The sequence below is a fragment of the Staurois parvus genome, unplaced genomic scaffold (genome assembly GCF_062004578.1).
Source record: "Staurois parvus isolate SC_StPar_1 unplaced genomic scaffold, SC_StPar_1.0 ptg000282l, whole genome shotgun sequence".
NCBI classification, from domain to species: Eukaryota; Metazoa; Chordata; class Amphibia; order Anura; family Ranidae; genus Staurois; species Staurois parvus.
This window is the reverse complement of record NW_028318078.1, coordinates 8747262-8767079: the sequence shown is the minus strand read 5'-3', so window position 1 is coordinate 8767079 and position 19818 is coordinate 8747262. Positions and strand designations below refer to the sequence as shown.

Here is a 19818-nt window from a genome sequence, read left to right as displayed (position 1 = left end):
ATTCCTGCCACTAGCAACATAAGATAGGGTCAGTAAGTGCCCCTCCCAGCTAGGGTCAGCTAGCGTTAGATTTCCTGCACACTATCACACTTACGCTATAGGTCACTGATCACCGCCATTACTAGTTTAGTGTTTGTATGAATCAATATATTGATCATGAACAGAACTATACTAGTGCCTCCTTTGTATAGTGTCCACAAAAACAAAGTGTTAGCAGGATCAGCCCCATTCGCTGCAAGCATTAGCGTTTAGCCCCTCCACTGTTTTCACAGAAGATTTGTACTAATTGATTGTGGGCCAAGGCAATTTATAAGCACAACAATACATCGCCACCCACCCAAATTCAGCCCTTGCCAGACAATTCCAATGGAAATCAGTTTCTGAATTTAAAACTTTTTTGGGACTTCATTCTTTTTTGTAATGCCCATGTTGAATGTAATTGCAGTCATATTGGTCCACAGACCCGACTCATTGTATGCCCATGTTCTCTGCTGTTACATATATGCCCAACATGGACCAGCAATGTGCTGGTAAGTCCCTGGACTTTGAGTGGTTATACCGGGATGATGCCTGCAGCTACAGGCATCATCCTGGTATCGTTTTTTTCAGCTGGCCTTCATTTAAAAGCAATCCTAGTGGCCAATTAGCTATTGAATTGTTTTTACGAGCAGCGGGAGGGGACAACTTCCCCCCCCCCCCCCTCTGCTGCCTTCCACAGTTTTCTTGGGCTCTCCTGTCCCACAGGGGAATCTGAGAATGCAGCCAGCAGATCCTCTGGCTGACTATAGAACTGATCAGAGACCAGATTTCTCAAAAAAGAATACCTGTCAATGCCTATTGCAGTCAAAGGGGATATTTAAGCGATTTAAAAAAAGAAAAGCATCCTGGCCCCACTGCGTGTGCACACCTGCGTGCGCAAGCGTTTGACCCCGTGATGGTATGTAAACAGCAGTTGCACCATGCATGTGAGGTATCCCCGTGAACGTCAGATCGAGGGCAGTAATGCTAGCACTAGACATCCTGTGTAAATATAAATTGGTGACCTGTAAAGGCTTTTGAAGCGTCGCCTATCGAAAAATAAAAATGTATGTACTTTGTTGCCATTGCACGGGCATGCGCAATTTTAAAGCATGTCACGTTTAGTATCTATTTACTCGTGTGTAACATCATCTTTATACTTTATCAAACAATTGGGCAATATATTGTGTTTTTGTGCATTAAAATTCTAAAAAGTATAGTTTTCCCAAAGGATTTGCATTTGAAAAATCGCTGCGCAAATACTGTGTGATGTAAGAAATTTCAACACCGACCGTTTTATTCTCTAGAGTCTCTGCTTTAAAAAAATATATAATGTTTGGGGGTTCAAAGTAATTTTCTAGCAAAAAAACAGTTTTTTCATGTGAACAAAAAGTGTCAGAAAAGGCTTGGTCTTCAAGAGTGTGGCATGAGCTTCTAATGCTGGCCCTGAAATGCGAGGATAGTAGAAGAAACCCTGCCACATGACCCCTTTTTGGAACAAAAATGTGTTTTTCTTTTTATTCTTTTTCAAAACCCTGTGACAAAAGTGAGATCTGTAAAATACTCACCATGCCTCTTATAAAATCCCTTGGGGTGTCTACTTCCTAAAAAGGCGTCATTGGGGGGGTGTTTGTACTATCCTGGCATTTTAGAGCCTTCAAAACTGTGTTTGGTACTGGGGAAGTGATATAAGGAAATATCTTTGAAAGCCTGGAGGTGGTCATTGGAATTTGGGGGCCTGTATGTAGCTAAGCTGCCAAACAGGTCTCTCACATGTGGTATCCCCATACTCGGGAGAAGTAGAAGAATGTGTTTTGGGGTGTTTTTCCCCATATAGCCATAGCATGCATGAGCAATATATCATTAAAATGACAACTTTGTGTAAAAAATAAAATTTAAAAAATGGTCATATTAAAAAAATTTGTGGCAAAAAATAAAATGTTCCATGGACTCATCATGCCTCTCTGCAAAATCCTTGGGGTGTCTACTTTACAAAAAGGGGTCATTTGAGGGGAAGGGGGGGTTGTACTGCCCTGGCATTTTAGCACCTCAAGAAATGTGATAGGCAGTCAGAAAGTAAAAGCTTTGTAAATTCCAATATATACCATAGTTTGTAGATGCTATAACTTTTACACAAACCAATTAATATACATGTGCTGAGATTTTTTTTTTAACCAAAGACATGTAACAGAATACATTTTGGCCGAAATTTATGACTAACTTTGAGTTTATGGGATTTTTTTTTATAACCAAAAGTGAAAAATATGTTTGTTTTTTTCCCCAAAATTTTCAGTCTTTGTGTATAGCGCAAAAAGTAAAAACCACAGAGGTGATCAAATACTACCAAAAGAAAGCTCTATTTGTGTGAAAAAAAGGACATAAATTTCGTTTGGGTATAGCATAGCATGACCGCACAATTACCAGTTGAAATAGCGCAGTGCCGAACTGCAAAAAATGGCCTGGTCATAAAGGGGGATAAATCTTCTGGAGGGCAAGTGGTTAAAAAGCTTGGCCCACCTACCAACATCTGGCATTCCAACACGATGCCCTCCTGGGATGCATGGCATGCAGTCCCATTCACTACATTTGCCACCTTTATCAACCTCTGACATCAGTTCTTTAATGCAGATATCTCTATGGAAGATTAGATGTTAAGAACCTACCCTCACATAAATCCTCAGGACCAGATGGTTTTCCCTACTCATATTATAAATCCTTTGTCGGTATTTTATCCCCCACTTACTTGATTTGTTTCATTCTCTCCTGGGAGGGGTCTGCCCACATAATGACTTTATGCACTTGAATATTACTGTAATGCCAAAGCCAGGCAAGGACCACTCTCTCCCGGATAATTATCTTCCTATAGCCTTGCTGAACTCCAATTACAAAATATTCACGAAAATATTGGCCAATAGGGTAACCAAATTCATCCCCAAACTTATACATAGGAACCAAGTGGGTTTTGTCCCGGCCAGACAAGCAGGAGATAACACTAGGAAAACCATAGATTTGATTGACCTTATAAACAAGTCTCCAACTCCCACTCTCCTGTTAAGCCTGTATGCCCAAAAGGCGTTTGATAGATTAGGTTGGCCTTATATGTTTCACACCTTGGAGAAGTTTGAATTCTGTGTCCCATTTGTAAAAGCTTTGCAATCCCTTTACTCTACCCTTTTTCCCTGATCAAATTGGCTTCTTATTTATCTTCCACATTTCAGATGACCAATGGTAGACGCGAGGGATGCCCTCTCTCCTCTTTATTAATCATCGGCTTAGAAGCCCTGGCAATGGCCATCAGATCCAACCAGGATATTCATGGAGTATATACCCACAACCGTGAATTCAAACTTTCCTTATTTGCGGACAATATATTTCAAACCCTGACAGACCCTCATAACACTCTTCCAGTTCTCCATAGTACTCTTCAACTCTTTGGTGCCTTATCCAGTTATAAGATTAACATTTCCAAAACAGAAGAGTTACCACTTCATATCCCCCCCACCATTCTGTCCTCTCTTAAGTCAAATTATCCCTACTACAGGTGTTCCCATTCCCTGAGATACCTAGGTATTAACCTTACCTCCTCGTACCACTCCCTCAATAAAGCTAATATCCCACCCGTTTCAAACCATCACCCAATCTGTGCAAACTTGGGATCTATTCAATATTTCCTTTCTGGGAAGGATCAATGTACTTAAAATGGCCATATTACCCAAACTACTGTGCTTATTTGAGACACTCCCAGTACCTATCCCCATGTCCATGCTTCGCTCTCTCCAGAAATCTTTCCTCCAATTTATCTGGCATAACAAATGTCACCGAATTGCATATTTAGTCTTATTTTCTTTACGATCTAAAGGGGGCCTCAGACCTTGTGAAGTACTATTTGGCTACACATCTCTGCTCTGTTGTCTCTTGGTCTTCCCAACAACCCCCCCAATAAATGGTCTGAGATTCAATGGTTACAGGTACACCCAACACATCCCTGGTTCCCTACTTAGGCCCATGACTCCCACTGAAATTTCCCTTCATAAACATCAACTGCTTGCACCAATGCAATTTACGTTGTTAATATGGAGGCGTTGTGGAAGTAAATTCTCTCTGTCCTCACCTTGCTCACCTTTGACTAACATTACATTTAACCCAAATCTTCCGGATAGTTTAACCCCAGGTCATATCAGCCCTGGGCTAAAGTGAACCTATTTCAGTTAAGACATTTGATAAATCCAGTGTCTCAGAAGCTTAAATCCTTTGCCGAGTTGCAAACTGCTATCCCCTCAACAACACTATGTTTACTTACAGATACGACAATTTTTTTCCTCCAGGATCCCTTCCTTAACTCTAGAGAAGCTTACTCATTTTGAATGCATCTGCACTCAAGGTCCCTATCAACGGGGCCTAATCTCCTCCATTTATAAATTACCACAAGACACTTCCCCCCTGACTGTAGACCTACATCTTTATATGAGGAAATGGTCCCAAGCCCTCCAGTGTACTGTCCCTCTGGATTTGAAGATTTGGGAGGGCACCTCCACATCTTCTATATGTGTGGTGTATCGGGAAAATACCTATAAAGTTTTAATGTTTTGATATAAAACCCCAGAGGTCCTTCATGCTTGCAACCCACATGTTTCTCCTGTCTGCTGGCGATGTGGTAAAGGAACTGGATCTCTCTTTCACATTTTCTGGCTATCCAAACACATTACACCTTTTTGGAGGGAAGTTCTAAATCTTTTATGACTTCTTTTGAAGGTATCCATTCCATTTGACCCTCTCCATTTTTTACTAGGCCTACCCTTTACAGGCCTTTCCAAGCAAGCCCAGAAATTGTCCTCTCATGTCTTAACAGCGGCCAGGAGAACCATACCCATGCATTGGTTATCCACTACACCTCCCTCCCAGTTGGAACTGATAAAAATCATTGGTGAGGTTAGAAGAATGGAATATTTGACTGCTCTACATGATAACCTTATCCCTCTATTTGAAGCTGTTTGGGAACCATGGGATCTTTCTACCTTTCATTTGCCCACTCTGACATCCTGATTTCAGCAGCTAACTGTTGCTTTCCTACGACATTATACAGTGGGGCAAAAAAGTATTTAGTCAGCCACCAATTATGCAAGTTCTCCCACTTAAAAAGATGAGAGAGGCCTGTAATTGGCATCATAGGTAGACCTCAACTATGAGAGACAAAATGAGAAAAAAAATCCAGACAATCACATTGGCTGATTTGGAAAGAATTTATTTGCAAATTATGGTGGAAAATAAGTATTTGGTCAATATCAAAAGTTCATCTCAATACTTTGTTATATATCCTTTGCTGGCAATGATAGAAGTCAAACGTTTCCTGTAAGTCTTCACAAGATTGGCACACACTGTTGCTGGCATGTTGGCCCATTCCTCCATGCAGATCTCCTCTAGAGCAGTGATGTTTTGGGGCTGTCGCTGGGCAGCACAGACTTTCAACTCCCTCCAAAGGTTTTCTATGGGGTTGAGATCTGGAGACTGGCTAGGCCACTCCAGGACCTTGAAATGTTTCTCACAAAGCCACTCCTTCGTTGCCCGGGCGGTATGTTTGGGATCATTGTCATGTTGGAAGACCCAGCCACGTTTCATCTTCAATGCCCTTGCTGATGGAAGGAGGTTTGCACTCAAAATCTTGCGATACATGTCCCAATTCATTCTGTCCTGTACATGGATCAATCGTCCTGGTCCCTTTGCGGAGAAACAGCGCCAAAGCATGATGTTGCCACCCCCATGCTTCACAGTAGGTATGGTGTTCTTTGGATGCAACTCAGCATTCTCTCTCCTCCAAACACAACAAGTTGTGTTTCTACCAAACAGTTCTATTTTGGTTTCATCTGACCTTATGACATTCTCCCAATCCTCTTCTGGATCATCCAAATGCTCTCTAGCAAACTTCAGACGGGCCCGGACATCTACTGGCTTAAGTAGGGGGACACATCTGGCACTGCAGGATCTGAGTCCCTGGCCGCATAGTGCGTTACTGATGGTAGCCTTTGTTACGTTGGTCCCAGCTCTCTGCAGGTCATTCACTAGGACCCCCGTGTGGTCCTGGGACTTTGCTCACCGTTCCTGTGATCATTTTGACCTCACGGGGTGAGATCTTGCGTGGAGCCCCAGATCGAGGGAAATTAACAGTGGTCTTGTATGGCTTCCATTTTCTAATTATTGCTCCTACAGTTGATTTGTTCACACCAAGCTGCTTGCCTATTGCAGATTCAGTCTTCCCAGCCTGGTGCAGGTCTACAATTTTGTATATATGTGAAATATATATATTCACACTATATAGGTCTTATATATTCACACTATTTGGGCTATGATAAACATGGGCTATATAATAGGATTCTGGATCTATTAATTAAAGATCCATTCTGGTTTTTGCCCATAGCCATATCACTTGGGTTTTACCCTGCACAGGTGACCCATAATTTATGGATTGATTTATCCCTGGTGCTCATAGCATTACATCGAACCAGCCTTGGTGTTCATAGCATTCGTTTTGCTGGTTGTCCCAGTGCACCTGACAATTGGCGTTTGCGCATGCGCCATCGGGTCGGGCTACAACAAAATGGCGCCCATAGCGCGGACATCCAGCGTAGGGAAAATGGCGCATGACGTACTGCGCATGCGCCAATGTCCGTATTTAACTACTGTCATTTGCGTCCACCACTGTAAGCTGCACCCCTATGACTACGAGCCTTCGCTCGAAACGCGTCAGGAATAGCTACAGCAGGTTGGACGCTTCACCGCCGGCGCCACGAGGGGCCCCGGCGGCCATCTTTGATTCATACCTGGGTCAGTATTTTTTTGTATGTTGGATTTTCTGCTATCCTGTGCCTCCAATAAAGATACCTGAGGATATTACACTATGTGGCCCTTTCTATTTATTTGAGTTCTGGTGGGAACCGGCCAAATCTACAGAACAGCTGCATCCATCCAGGTACCAGGCCATGAGGGATATGCTGACCAGATCTGACCAGACCAGGATGATGACACAGGAGGTCTAGTGATATTTTCATACAAATGCGCATAAAGATTGCGTATCTGGTGAGTGCGCAGTCTTTATATTTTATCACCTGATGGTCCTGTACATTGGACGTCTGAAGATCACCCCGGATCTTAAGAGCACCCCTTCATTGGACTGTTTTCACTCTCTTCACCTTATAGCCACCATCTAGTGGCATTATTAACTTACAGTCACTGTTTACTATTGTGTGATCATTCATTATTTGTTTAGTTATACAGCGCTGCACCTCCCTTTTCACATATATGCTATTGAAGGTTTGATACGGTGCCTTTTCTGGTGTACAGCCGCTGCTTATTATACAGTATCACATAAGCGCTCACTTATCTTTTGTTTTTCAGGTCTACAATTTTGTTTCTGGTGTCCTTCGACAGCTCTTTGGTCTTCACCATAGTGGAGTTTGGAATGTGACTGTTTGAGGTTGTGGACAGGTGTCTTTTATATGGATAACAAGTTCAAACAGGTGCCATTGATACAGGTAATGAGTGCAGGACAGAGGAGCCTCTTAAAGAAGAAGATACAGGTCTGTGAGAGCCAGAAATCTTGCTTGTTTGTAGGTGACCAAATACTTATTTTCCACCATAATTTGCAAATAAATTCTTTCCAAATCAGCCAATGTGATTGTCTGGATTTTTTTTCTCATTTTGTCTCTCATAGTTGAGGTCTACCTATGATGCCAATTACAGGCCTCTCTCATCTTTTTAAGTGGGAGAACTTGCACAATTGGTGGCTGACTAAATACTTTTTTGCCCCACTGTATCTGTAACCAACGTTTTCATCGAAAAGTCCACTCATCTCTTTCTTTGTCTTTTTCCCTGCCCTTAGTTCCAATAAGGTTCTTAGACTCGTCTGATTCATGTCGTCTGGTAGACTGTTCTTTATTGCTCTTTTCTGGATATTTCTTATTGTTTCACAATGTTACAATCACCTCCTATATGTCTTAACTAACTGCCTGTGCTGTTAGTTTTCCTTGTTCAAAAATCTCAATAAAAACATAAATAATAAAACACACACACGGAGCCACATTGTAATTTAAATATTAAAATTACCTTTTCTTTTTAATCAGCAGTGCTGCAGTATGGCAACCTGTAGGCATTCAGTACACCATTGGCGTATGGAATGCCCCCAGATATGTCATTTCCTGCTTATGTGATTGTCTCGCTGATTTTCCCAGAAGTCTGCACTAAGATACAAGTCATCTGCAACAACAAAAAATTTTTTAGGTGACATACTCTTAAGAGTACTTCTAAAAGGGATGCAGGCACTGCAACTTTCCTCATTAGAATGCTGCAAGTGCATCAGCTGATTAGAATCTCCACAGACAATTCCACTCAGGAATCAGTATTCCAAGCTGAACATACAGCAGGTAGGAATTTGCTACAAAGTTTGTTAAAATTCTTGCAATGTACAATAATCACCCAGAGGGGAATGCGTTTTTCTCAACAAATACGAGTTACTCCGTGCACACCCTATGTGCTGTGTGACTTCAGATTCTTGCTTGCAGCCCAGTGCAGGCTTTTGATCCACCCCTAAGGGATTGTCAAACTGTGGATTGTGTGACTTGGATGATTCCTGCTTTTGAGGCTCAATGTACACTGGCTTAAAAAGCACTGCTCCCAGAGGAGTTTAGCTTTTTACCTGTAGAAGCAACTTAGTTTATCCTATGTGTATATGCACATTAGGTAGTTTAGAGCAGCCTTTTTCAACCAGGGTGCCCTTCAGGTTTCTCCAGGGGTGCCTTGGTAAAATGCCTAAATATTGTATACAAGCCAGTGGGTGGACCAAGCTTGCCTATTATTTACACAAAGCCACAGGTTTTCATTGTGCACCATTACAACCTTCTAGCCACCTAGAACCAATGATGTCATCAATTGATAAGGAGGACTTCAGGCACCTGCACAGCATCCTTGTTTGTCCCTGCCCTTCTTCATCAGAACTGGGGTCACATTAACTGAATGAGGGAGAGAAACTAAAGGAGAGTAGAAACATTGAAATAAGTCAGTAACAGTGTGCAAAGGTGTATTTGCTTTGAAAGAATAAATCACCTTTGTATGTTGCCGTGATATGTAGAGCTATTAGTTTAGTTTTTACGTTTTAGAATGGGGTGCCTCAAAATTGTGCAGAATTTTAAACGGTGCCTTGACTGAAAAGAGGTTGAGAAACACTGGTCTAGAGGAAATTTTGTTTTTAAGTTCAGCATTTAGAGACAGAAAACACCCTTCTGTTTTGCATTTTTGAGAGCATTTTTTTGCAGAGAAAAAAAATGCTAAAAACACTCCTAAATGTGATTTATTTCTGCCAAGAGCACCAGCATTTTTTAAGCCAGTGTGCATGGAGACTAGTTACATGCATCACACTTCAAAATTAACATCTAAATGGAAAGCTTTTTTGTTGTTTTAATAAAGATACGTTTTATTGACACATCTCTGTTCCTTGCTTTCTTCTATCTCTTGTGTCAGTTGGATCTTCCCTGATCCTGTGTGAGGACCTGCAAGATTCTGTTAACGAACTCTTTGTCCTTCTCCATGGAACAGCATACTGTTTATTGGAACTGTAGCTAATTTTCCACACGTATGGATTTCTTTTACTTGGACTCTTTTTTCAGTATCATCATTACCAATTAAGGCTTTTTACACTGTTTATTCTGCAATAAGTTTTTTTCTGTGAATAATTAGGAGCACCATTATCGTACATATTTGCTAAATGGGCTCTTAGAATGATAAAATAATGTTGCACATTATTATTATTTGTACTATATCACTTTCAACTATTGCAGTGCACAAAAAACACGAATTCAAAAGCTGCATGCAGCAGGAACCCACACCAGGAAATAGAATTACCTGATTACCAGCGCCTCTGACAAGATATTTTGATGTAACTGAATCACAATCCTCTGAAAACGCAGCTGCATGTCCAAATTTTATTGGAGTCTTGTAAAGTTCCAGAATATCACCTGTGAGTATAAAATGTTTATAATTAGTTAATTATACCTAGTGATAACAGATTTACCAAAACTAAATAAAAGCACAACTGACACAGGGGAAATATGAGATAAACAAACCCATTCATACAGAGACACTTTCCACCTCCATCATGACAATACGTCACATGTGGAGACTCAAACCAATGGTTGCATCAAAACAACATGGACATTTTTGTTCCTTGGGCCATGGGCAGGCTCCTCCATGCCACCCTGCATACCCTCTCATTTTTCCCTCTGCCTAGGAAGAATACCATATTAGATAACTGTTTCATACAAGAATAATGCTGGCCGCATTCTGTATGCTAAAATTCCGATCGTATAGTCTCCTTCAGATTTACCAACAGCTATGTAGTGCGGGCGCCTACCTGACCACTTCAAACTGACTGTTTAGGTAGGATTTCATATTAAATATTTGTGGGGAAAATCTACAGCATTTATTCATATTACAATCTGACTGTACAATTTCCTTTGAATTTACCAAAAACTATGCCATTTCGTGATTTATCTAAACAATCTATTCAATTTGTATCCAATCAGCCAAGCCTCTGCACTACATACTAGTTAGTAGATCCAAAGAGAATTATGCAATTAGATTGTAAGGTGTATGGTCTGCTTTGCAGTATCATTATAATGTGTATGGTCAGCAGAATGAATAATTAAGTTGTACAATCTTCTTTAGATCTACCAAAAAATAATGTACTGCAAGGTTCTTCCGGATTGGAAACAAAATGTAATGGATCTTTTAGGAAGATAGTTCTGGTAAATCTAAAAAAGCATCTAGGTGTATGGCCAGCTTTAGGAGTCTTTGTGACTTCCATCATGTTCTGCTGCCATTGCAAAAATCCTTGTGCCAGATGATGCCTGCACTATTGAAAAGTGCGACCATGCCATTTAACACCTCACTCTAAACATTACAACAGGTAGTAGTATAGAACATAGCAGCAGGTGGAAGCAACATAGGCAGGAGAGGCCATTAGCACTATGGTAACTGCAAGTGCCAAAATGTATAAACCTATGTACCAAAAAAATGTAGTAAAAAAGTTAGAATACCTTGCACAATGATATCATCATCTAGATATATGATCTTCTCTACTCCAGGGACCAAATCAGGGAGGTAGTATCTAGCAAATGTTAGCTGAAGAAAGATAAGCAAGATAACTAAAATGTAAAACCAACTTTACAAAGCATTTTAAACCTATTAGTTTTGAAGTAATGACATCATTTACTTACAGGTTTCGCACTAGCCTCAGCTCGAACTTTCCCATCAAGCACCTGGGGATTGAATTCCAAAATGTTATATTTAACATTTTTTAGTTTAGTTTCACCAAGCCATGTCCTGTGAGAAAAAATAAAAACAAGCTTTAGTGATTGGAAAAGGATCAGTTCAGCAAAAGCTGGCTTTTCAGTTTTAGGTTTATGCAGGCAAAATGACCCCCTGGTGTCTTTCATTTATACAAATTGTGAGATTACTGAACTTGCATATAACCTGCCATGACCTTAGCACACAAACCATGACTGATACACCAACAAATAATTATTCTGGTTGTCTGATTTGTTGTGGGAGCTGATTTGTATAAGGAGGACGTCAAACTAAAGTTTAGTGATTTATTTTAAATCGGTACTGGAAATGGTACCTGCATGAATAGCGAGTGTCCTATGTTCTGGTGGATACTCTGTTCCTTTGAAATTTTAATTCCTTTGCCCCCGCTATCCCCCTGCAGCAGTGATCTTCCAGTGCTGTGGGGGTTAATATAAGGTGCTCCAACTGTCACAGGCACTCATCAGAAGTGCCAACTATGCCTGCTCTTTTCACCCCCCCCTCCCCTTTCTGCTCCATTCATAGAAGCTGTAAAATCAGTTCCTGCAATGATAAGCACTCTATGAATGGAAGACATGTGGAAGAATGAAAGGTTCACCTCCTCCATTCATATAGTGCTTTTTGTTGTTCCATTTTTAGAGGCTGGCACAGGGAAGGATTTACTGAAGGACTGCGACAATCTAATTTTCTACTTTTCAGCATACTCATGGAATTTGCAATAACACATTCACAATTACACATTTAATTGCCTGGTTTCATGTCACTTGAAAAAGAATACTACCTTAAATGCTCCTTGGTATCATTCATTGCAACAATGTAGAATGTGACACTGGACTTTGTATTACTGAATATACTATTTATTGTAGTGACGACTCCTCCAAGTCTACTTTCTACAGCAGTGATGACCACAGTAATATCCATGGCACTCTTATCTTCAGATAGACTTTCAGGAGCTTCTGGTAAGAAATCAATACGCTGAAATCCCACAGGACTAGAATCTATGAAACAGGAATAAATTTAGTATTATTAAATCATGTTAGACCAAAGGCAGTAACAAAGAATTTGTTAACATTAAATGTCGATGAGAATTCCAAAATCAGCCACAGACTTTGCAAGCTTATACTGTATGTTGGATGTACATGCACAACATGCCAAAGCAGACCCCACCTGTAGTCATCAGTGGAAGAGTCTATTGACAGGAAAAAAACAGTCTTTATTTAGAGAGTTCACGGTTTAAGACTGTTTGTTGACGTCTAAATGTATAATGAGCCTTCGACCTGTCACCTTAATTTTTATGGGTTTTTACAGCATTAATTAAGCTCAATTACAGTTTATTATTGTCCCCTCTCATTCAGCAATAAAAAAAGAAAAAAAAAAAAAAAGGCAAAGCAGTATTCACCCTATGTTCCAGTGCCCTCCGAGTCCTCCTCGATGCTCCAGCATCATTTCCAGGTTGAATGACACCCAGAGCAAATAAGCATAACACACTAGGGCACATTTATCAATCCTATCACAAGACAAAGCAATGCATTCCGAGACAAATTTATTACAAGGTTACAGCCCGAGTCATAATTTCCTGCTCTGAAGTAGGACTAGTGGCCTGACTGACACCTGACCCTGACCACTTTCTAATCATCTGTTCAGAGTGGAAATCTGTCTTATTTTCAGTAATAAATCTGTCTTAGAACTTTGCACGCTATTGCACTTGGCTGCCCAAGATTACAGATGCACAGGTCTGTTAACCTGTCACAGAGACTTTGCTGGAGGAGATGCAGGCTTATTTGTGACTAATTGTTTCACTAATTTCATTGATAAAAGTGCTACACTTTATTGTTCCATATTTGTGTTTGAATGAAAATATTGATCAAAAATATTGATCTGTATTATGGACTGTTTTTTTAACATAAAAGTGTTTGTTTGAGTGATCAGATGAAAATAAAATTCCTCATTCAAGAGCACAGTAAAGTGTTTGACCAGATGGTTTCTGATTTGTAATTTTGTATTTGATTATATCAGATTTGTCATACTGAAGGACTGTTGAAAGAGGGAATATGCTATAATATACAAATGCTTGCCACCACCATTTAATCTGCATGGTCTCCTCTTTCTCCAAAGTATAGATGCCCTGTTGCACTCTCTGGCATTATTAGACCTCTTTTACACTTGTGGTTAGAGGGCAGTAAAAACGCACAGTTAAGCTACCTTTTTACTCAACCATCCACTCTTAAGCTGCAAAAGCAGTGAATGGGGGTGTACACATGGCTTGGCAAAAATGACCCCTTTCATGTTCAGTTGGCACTACAGCCTGCCGGACACATCCCAGTGTACTGAGTGGGCCCTTCCTGCAACTGCGTGCAATGTACAGTTGCAGTGAGATGGTGAAGGTTTTTAGCGGTTAAAACAACCAAACTCCCTCTGAACAGCGATCCACCATGGATTAGTCTTCAGTAAGCACTGCAAGCGTAAACAAGCCCTTAAAAAGTTAATATGTGTTAACTCATCTAAATATCAGGATTTAGAATGCCTGCAGTTCTGTGATTGCTAACGGCAAAAGACAAATAAGATACCTTATGACACAAACACTATTCCCTTGTGATGCACCTGTACTCCAAGATGGTAATGTTCCCCTAAATACTGCTACACACATTCCACAGAGGTTTTAGGGACAACAGTCAAATGTATTTCATGGACTCCCTATTCACAAAAGCTGACAACACAGTGCAGAAGAGGTAGAGTTATAAGCCCAATAAAGGAAGATAGGAACTGACTACATTTCTTGAACGATCATCAGATAATATGTTTAATAGGTTTTTTTTCTAGATTTTGCCAACACATACACATTAAAAGGTGATGGATTTACTGTTGGTATTTATGGTATTTTGTCTAGCTCTTAGCCCCAGTTCACACTGAATACGACTTTGAAATCAATTATTTCAAAGTCAGATGTCAGTGCAACTTGTAACACACCTGTGCGAAAACATGCACAGACGTCTATGCAAGTCGCACCCGAAATCGGCAAAAGTAGTGCAAGAACTACTTTTCAAATCGGTGCAACTCTGACAAAGTCGGAGTCGCAGAGATTGGAATGGTTCCATTGCCAATCCTTGGGTGTGACTTATCATGCGTTTTGAACTGTCAAATTTCATGACAAGTTGCACTGGTGTGAACAGGGGCTTATATGGGAAGCATACAAACTGCTGAATTGAATTTATTTACTAATCACCTGAATTTTGCCGCTTCAGTATGTCGCTCAGACCCAGCAGATTATGGTGCAAGATCAGCAGGAAGACCACTGCAGCCAACACAATGATTACTATGTTCACTGTAAAAAAAAAAACAGAGATAAACATTTGTCAAAAGCTCATCTGTATGAACTTCAGATCAGAAAGAAAAAAGCATTTGAAATGTGTCATAGATTGTGCCACTGATTCAGGAAGCTCTACTATTGAGTTGTATCACAAAATGCATGTTCAGGCAGTAAATAAAATTTTTTATTTCCAATGGCTATATTGACAAACCCTGCAGTCCAGACTTCTAGTGGTCACTTTGTCTTTATTCAGGCTTCAACTGGTCAAGGCCTTTGATGCGGTCTTTTTTTTTTTTAGTTCTAGAGAAATAAATGAAAAGCTGCCATAGAACACCATTGGTCTTACCAAATAAAAATTTCTTATGTTAGCCATACTCAGATAGTAGTGTAGAACAGTGGTCTCCAAACTGCGGCACGGGGGCCGGATGCAGCCTTTTGCTTGCCCTTATCTAGCCCTTGTGGCACTATTCCTCCTACTGTCACCAACTATGGGGGCATAATTGTTCCCACTGACACCAACAATGAAGGACTATTCCTCCCACTGATACCAATGATGGGCACCCTTAAACCCACAGACACCAGTCATAGGGCACAATTCCTCCCACTGACACCAACGATGAGGCATTATTCCTTCCACTGACACAAACGATGGGGCACTATTCCTCCCACTAAAGATTTGGCATTGTTTACTTCCACTGACACCAGGACATTTTCTACTCCCACTGGCCACAGTCCAGCCCCCATAAAGTCTTAAGGACAGTAAACAGGCTCCTACCACTGTCAAAATACACCTAGACAGCTTGCAGCAGTCAAGCTGGAAAGGCCACACACTGATCAAAATTCAGCCAGTCTCTGCTGAAAGGGCAAATATCGGTCCTTGTATGGCCAGCTTTATTTTTTATGTAAAACGTCCGTTAAAGCTTTGGCTATTTTTTTTCTTTTTTTTAGTTTTGGATATAGTGGAGAATGGTTACAACCATGGTCAGGTTTTGTATATCCTATTGACATCCTAGTGGATGTAAATAGAGAAACATACATTAATAAAGACATGAGATACAGTCAGGTCCATAAATATTGGGACATCGACACAATTCTAACATTTTTGGCTCTATACACCACCACAATGGAATTGAAATGAAACGAACAAGATGTGCTTTAACTGCAGACTGTCAGCTTTAATTTGAGGGTATTTACATCCAAATCAAGTGAACAGTGTAGGAATTACAACAGTTTGCAAATGTGCCTCCCACTTGTTAAGGGACCAAAAGTAATGGGACAGAATAAAATTTCAATTTTTAATACTTGGTTGCAAATCCTTTGCAGTCAATTACAGCCTGAAGTCTGGAACGCATAGACATCACCAGACGCTGGGTTTCATCCCTGGTGATGCTGTGCCAGGCCTCTACTGCAACTGTCTTCAGTTCCTGCTTGTTCTTGGGGCATTTTCCCTTCAGTTTTGTCTTCAGCAAGTGAAATGCATGCTCAATCGGATTCAGGTCAGGTGATTGACTTGGCCATTGCATAACATTCCACTTCTTTCCCTTAAAAAACTCTTTGGTTGCTTTTGCAGTATGCTTTGGGTCATTGTCCATCTGCACTGTGAAGTGGCGTCCAATGAGTCCTGAAGCATTTGGCTGAATATGAGCAGATAATATTGCCCGAAACACTTCAGAATTCATCCTGCTGCTTTTGTCAGCAGTCACATCATCAATAAATACAAGAGAACCAGTTCCACTAGCAGCCATACATGCCCACACCATAACACTACCACCACCATGCTTCACTGATGAGGTGGTATGCTTAGGATCATGAGCAGTTCCTTTCCTTCTCCACACTCTTCTCTTCCCATCACTCTGGTACAAGTTGATCTTGGTCTCATCTGTCCATAGGATGTTGTTCCAGAACTGTGAAGGCTTTTTTAGATGTCGTTTGGCAAACTCTAATCTGGCCTTCCTGTTTGAGGCTCACCAACGGTTTACATCTTGTGGTGAACCCTCTGTATTCACTTTGGTGAAGTCTTCTCTTGATTGTTGACTTTGACACACATACCTACCTCCTGGAGAGTGTTCTTGATCTGGCAAACTGTTGTAAAGGGTGTTTTCTTCACCAGGTAAAGAATTCTTCGGACATCCACAACAGTTGTTTTCCATGGTCTTCTAGGTCTTTTGGTGTTGCTGAGTTCACTGGTGCGTTCCTTCTTTTTAAGAATGTTCCAAACAGTTGTTTTGGCCACGCCTAATGTTTTTGCTATCTCTCTGATGGGTTTGTTTTGTTTTTTCAGCCTAATGATGGCTTGCTTCACTGATAGTGACAGCTCTTTGGATCTCATCTTGAGAGTTGACAGCAACAAGATTCCAAATGCAAATAGCACATTTGAAATGAACACTGGACCTTTTATCTGCTCAATGTAATTGGGATAATGAGGGAATAATACACACCTGGCCATGGAACAGCTGAGAAGCCAATTGTCCCATTAGTTTTGGTCCCTTAACAAGTGGGAGACACATATGCAAACTGTTGTAATTCCTACACCGTTCACCTGATTTGGATGTAAATACCCTCAAATTTAATCTGACAGTCTGCAGTTAAAGCACATCTTGTTTGTTTCATTTAAATCCATTGTGGTGGTGTATAGAGCCAAAAATGTTAGAATTGTGTCGATGTCCCAATATTTATGGACCTGACTGTATGTTCTTCACTCTACCAATCTGTGCTTTTGTTGCTGTTTCCAGTGAAACAGATGCTGAGCTAGCTGCTGGTCCAGGCATCTGGGTGGATCCCAACTTTAACCACTTCAATACCAAGCACTTTCACCCCCTCCCTGCCCAGGCCAATTTTCAGCGCTATTACACCTTAAATGACAATTGCACGGTCACGCAACACTGTACCCATATTACATTTTTATCACACAAAATAGACCTTTCTTTGGTGGTATTTAATCACCACTGGGTTTTTTATTTTTGCTAAATAAATGAAAAAAAAAAAAAAAAAAAAAAAAAGAACATTGTAGGAAAAGTTTCTTTGTTTCTGTTATAAAATTTTGTAAATAAATAATCTCTCTTCATAAATTTAGATCACAATGTATTCTGCTATATTTCTTTGGTGAACATTACCCAAATCAGTGTACATTCTTTAGTCTGTAGGAAAGTTATAGCATTTACAAACTATAATATATACAGAGGGTAAAATAAGTATTAAACACATCGCCATTTTTCTCAGTAAATATATTTCTAAAAGGTGCTATGATGTTAAATTTTTACCACATCTCGGTAACAACCCATGCAATCCATACATGCAAAAAAAACAAAACAAATAAAGTTCAGAAATTAACTTATGTGTAATAAAATGGAGTGACACAGGGAAAAAGTATTGAAAGCGCTAACTGAAATGTATTTATTACTTCATACAAAGTCATTTGTTGGTAACTTTAAGACGACTCCTGTGTAGAGAAACTAGTCGCATGCATTGCTCAGGTGTGATTTTGTCCCATTCTTCAAATCTTGAAGGTTCTACGGGTCTCTTCTATGAACTCTGATCTTTAGTTCTTACCTTAGATTTTTTATTGGATTCAAGTCAAGTGATTGGGCCATTCTAGCAGCTTTATTTTATTTCTTTGAAACCAGTTGAGTTTCCTTGGCTTTGTGTTTGGGATCTTTGTCTTGCTGAAATGTTCACCCTTGTTTCATCTTCATTGTCATGGTAGATGGCAGCAGATTTTTATCAAGAATGTCTTAATACATTTTTCTATTTATCCTTCCTTCAATGATATGATTTGCCAGTACTCTATGCTTTAAAACAGCCCCACACCATAATGTTACCACCTCGAAACTTCACTGTTGGTATGGTGTTATTGGGGTGATGTGCAGTGCCATTTTACCTACAAAATATGGTGTGTATTATGGCATCCAAAGAGTTCAATTTTGTTCTCATCTGACCAGACTATATTCTTCCCGTATTTCACAGGCTTGTCTAAATGTTATGCAGAAAACTTTAGATGAGCTTCAACATGCTTTTTCTTCAGTAATGGAGTCCTGTGTGGTGAGCGTGCATACAGCCCATGGTGGTTGAGTGCATTACATCTTCTTTACTTTGAAACAATTGTGCCTGCTAATTCCAGGTCCTTCTGAAGCTCTCCACAAGTGGTCTTTGGCTCTTCTACAACTCTTCTGATAATTTTTTTCACTCTTCTGTCAGAAATCTTGTGAGGAGCACCTGGTCCTGGTTGGTTTATGGTGAAATGTTGTTCTTTACACTTCCAGATTATGGCCCCAACAGTGCTCACTGGAACATCCTTCTGTGACCAATGTCATCAGTATGTTTTGCAACACAGTTACATAGTTATTCTGGCTGAAAAAAAGACAACAATCCATCTAGTTCAACCATAAAAAAAACATAATCCTATGCCCACAGTTGATTCAGAGGAAGGCAAAAATAAAAAACCCCAACAAAGCATGATTAAATTTGCTCCTGCAGGGGAAAAAATCCTTCCTGATCCCCAAGGAGGCAATCGGATATTCCTTGGATCAACTTTACCTATAAATGTTAGTATCCAGTTATATTATGTGTATCTAAGAAATAATCCAGACCTTTTTGAAGCCATCTACTGAGCTGGCCAGAACCAACTCTTGAGGGAGTCTATTCCACATTTTCACAGCTCTTACTGTGAAGAAACCTTTCCGTATTTGGAGATTAAATCTCTTTTCCTCCAGACGTAAAGAGTGCCCCCTTGTCCTTTTTGATGACCTCAGGGTCAATAACTCTACACCGAGTTCACTATATGAACCACGGATGTATTTATACATGTTGATCACATCCCCCCAAAACCACCAATTCTCAAGAGAGAATAAATTCAGTTCCTCTAATCTTTCCTCATAGCTGAGCTCCTCCAAGCCTCTTATCAGTTTGATTGCCCTTCTCTGCACTTTCTCCAGTTCCCAAATATTATTTTTGTGAATTGGTGCCCAAAAGTAAACTGCATATTCCAGATGAGGTGTTACTAATGATTTGTACCGGGGTAATATGATATCTTGCTCTGGAGTCTATACCTCTTTTAATACAAGAGAGGATTTTGCTCGCTTTAGAAACTGCAGCTTGGCATTGCATGCCATTATTAAGCTTGTAATCTACCAGAACTCCCAGATCCT

The 19818-nt window shown here is 40.2% G+C and overlaps 1 protein-coding gene across 5 annotated transcripts in view; it reads right to left on the bottom strand.

Moving 5' to 3' along the window:
- Nucleotides 1-19818, bottom strand: part of GLT8D1 (glycosyltransferase 8 domain containing 1) — a 43743-nt gene that overhangs the window by 11979 nt on the left and 11946 nt on the right. For 4 of the 5 annotated variants that reach the window (XM_089681911.1, XM_089681909.1, XM_089681910.1 and 1 more), the window contains 5 exons: nucleotides 14591-14689; nucleotides 12149-12365; nucleotides 11280-11385; nucleotides 11100-11184; nucleotides 9907-10019 (listed from right to left, as the gene is read on the bottom strand). In XM_089681911.1, the coding sequence (XP_089538037.1) occupies nucleotides 9907-10019; nucleotides 11100-11184; nucleotides 11280-11385; nucleotides 12149-12365; nucleotides 14591-14689 (620 nt within the window). Of the gene's footprint in view, nucleotides 1-9906; nucleotides 10020-11099; nucleotides 11185-11279; nucleotides 11386-12148; nucleotides 12366-14590; nucleotides 14690-18223; nucleotides 19022-19818 lie in introns of those variants that run through there. The other variant, XM_089681913.1, reaches the window with a different exon arrangement.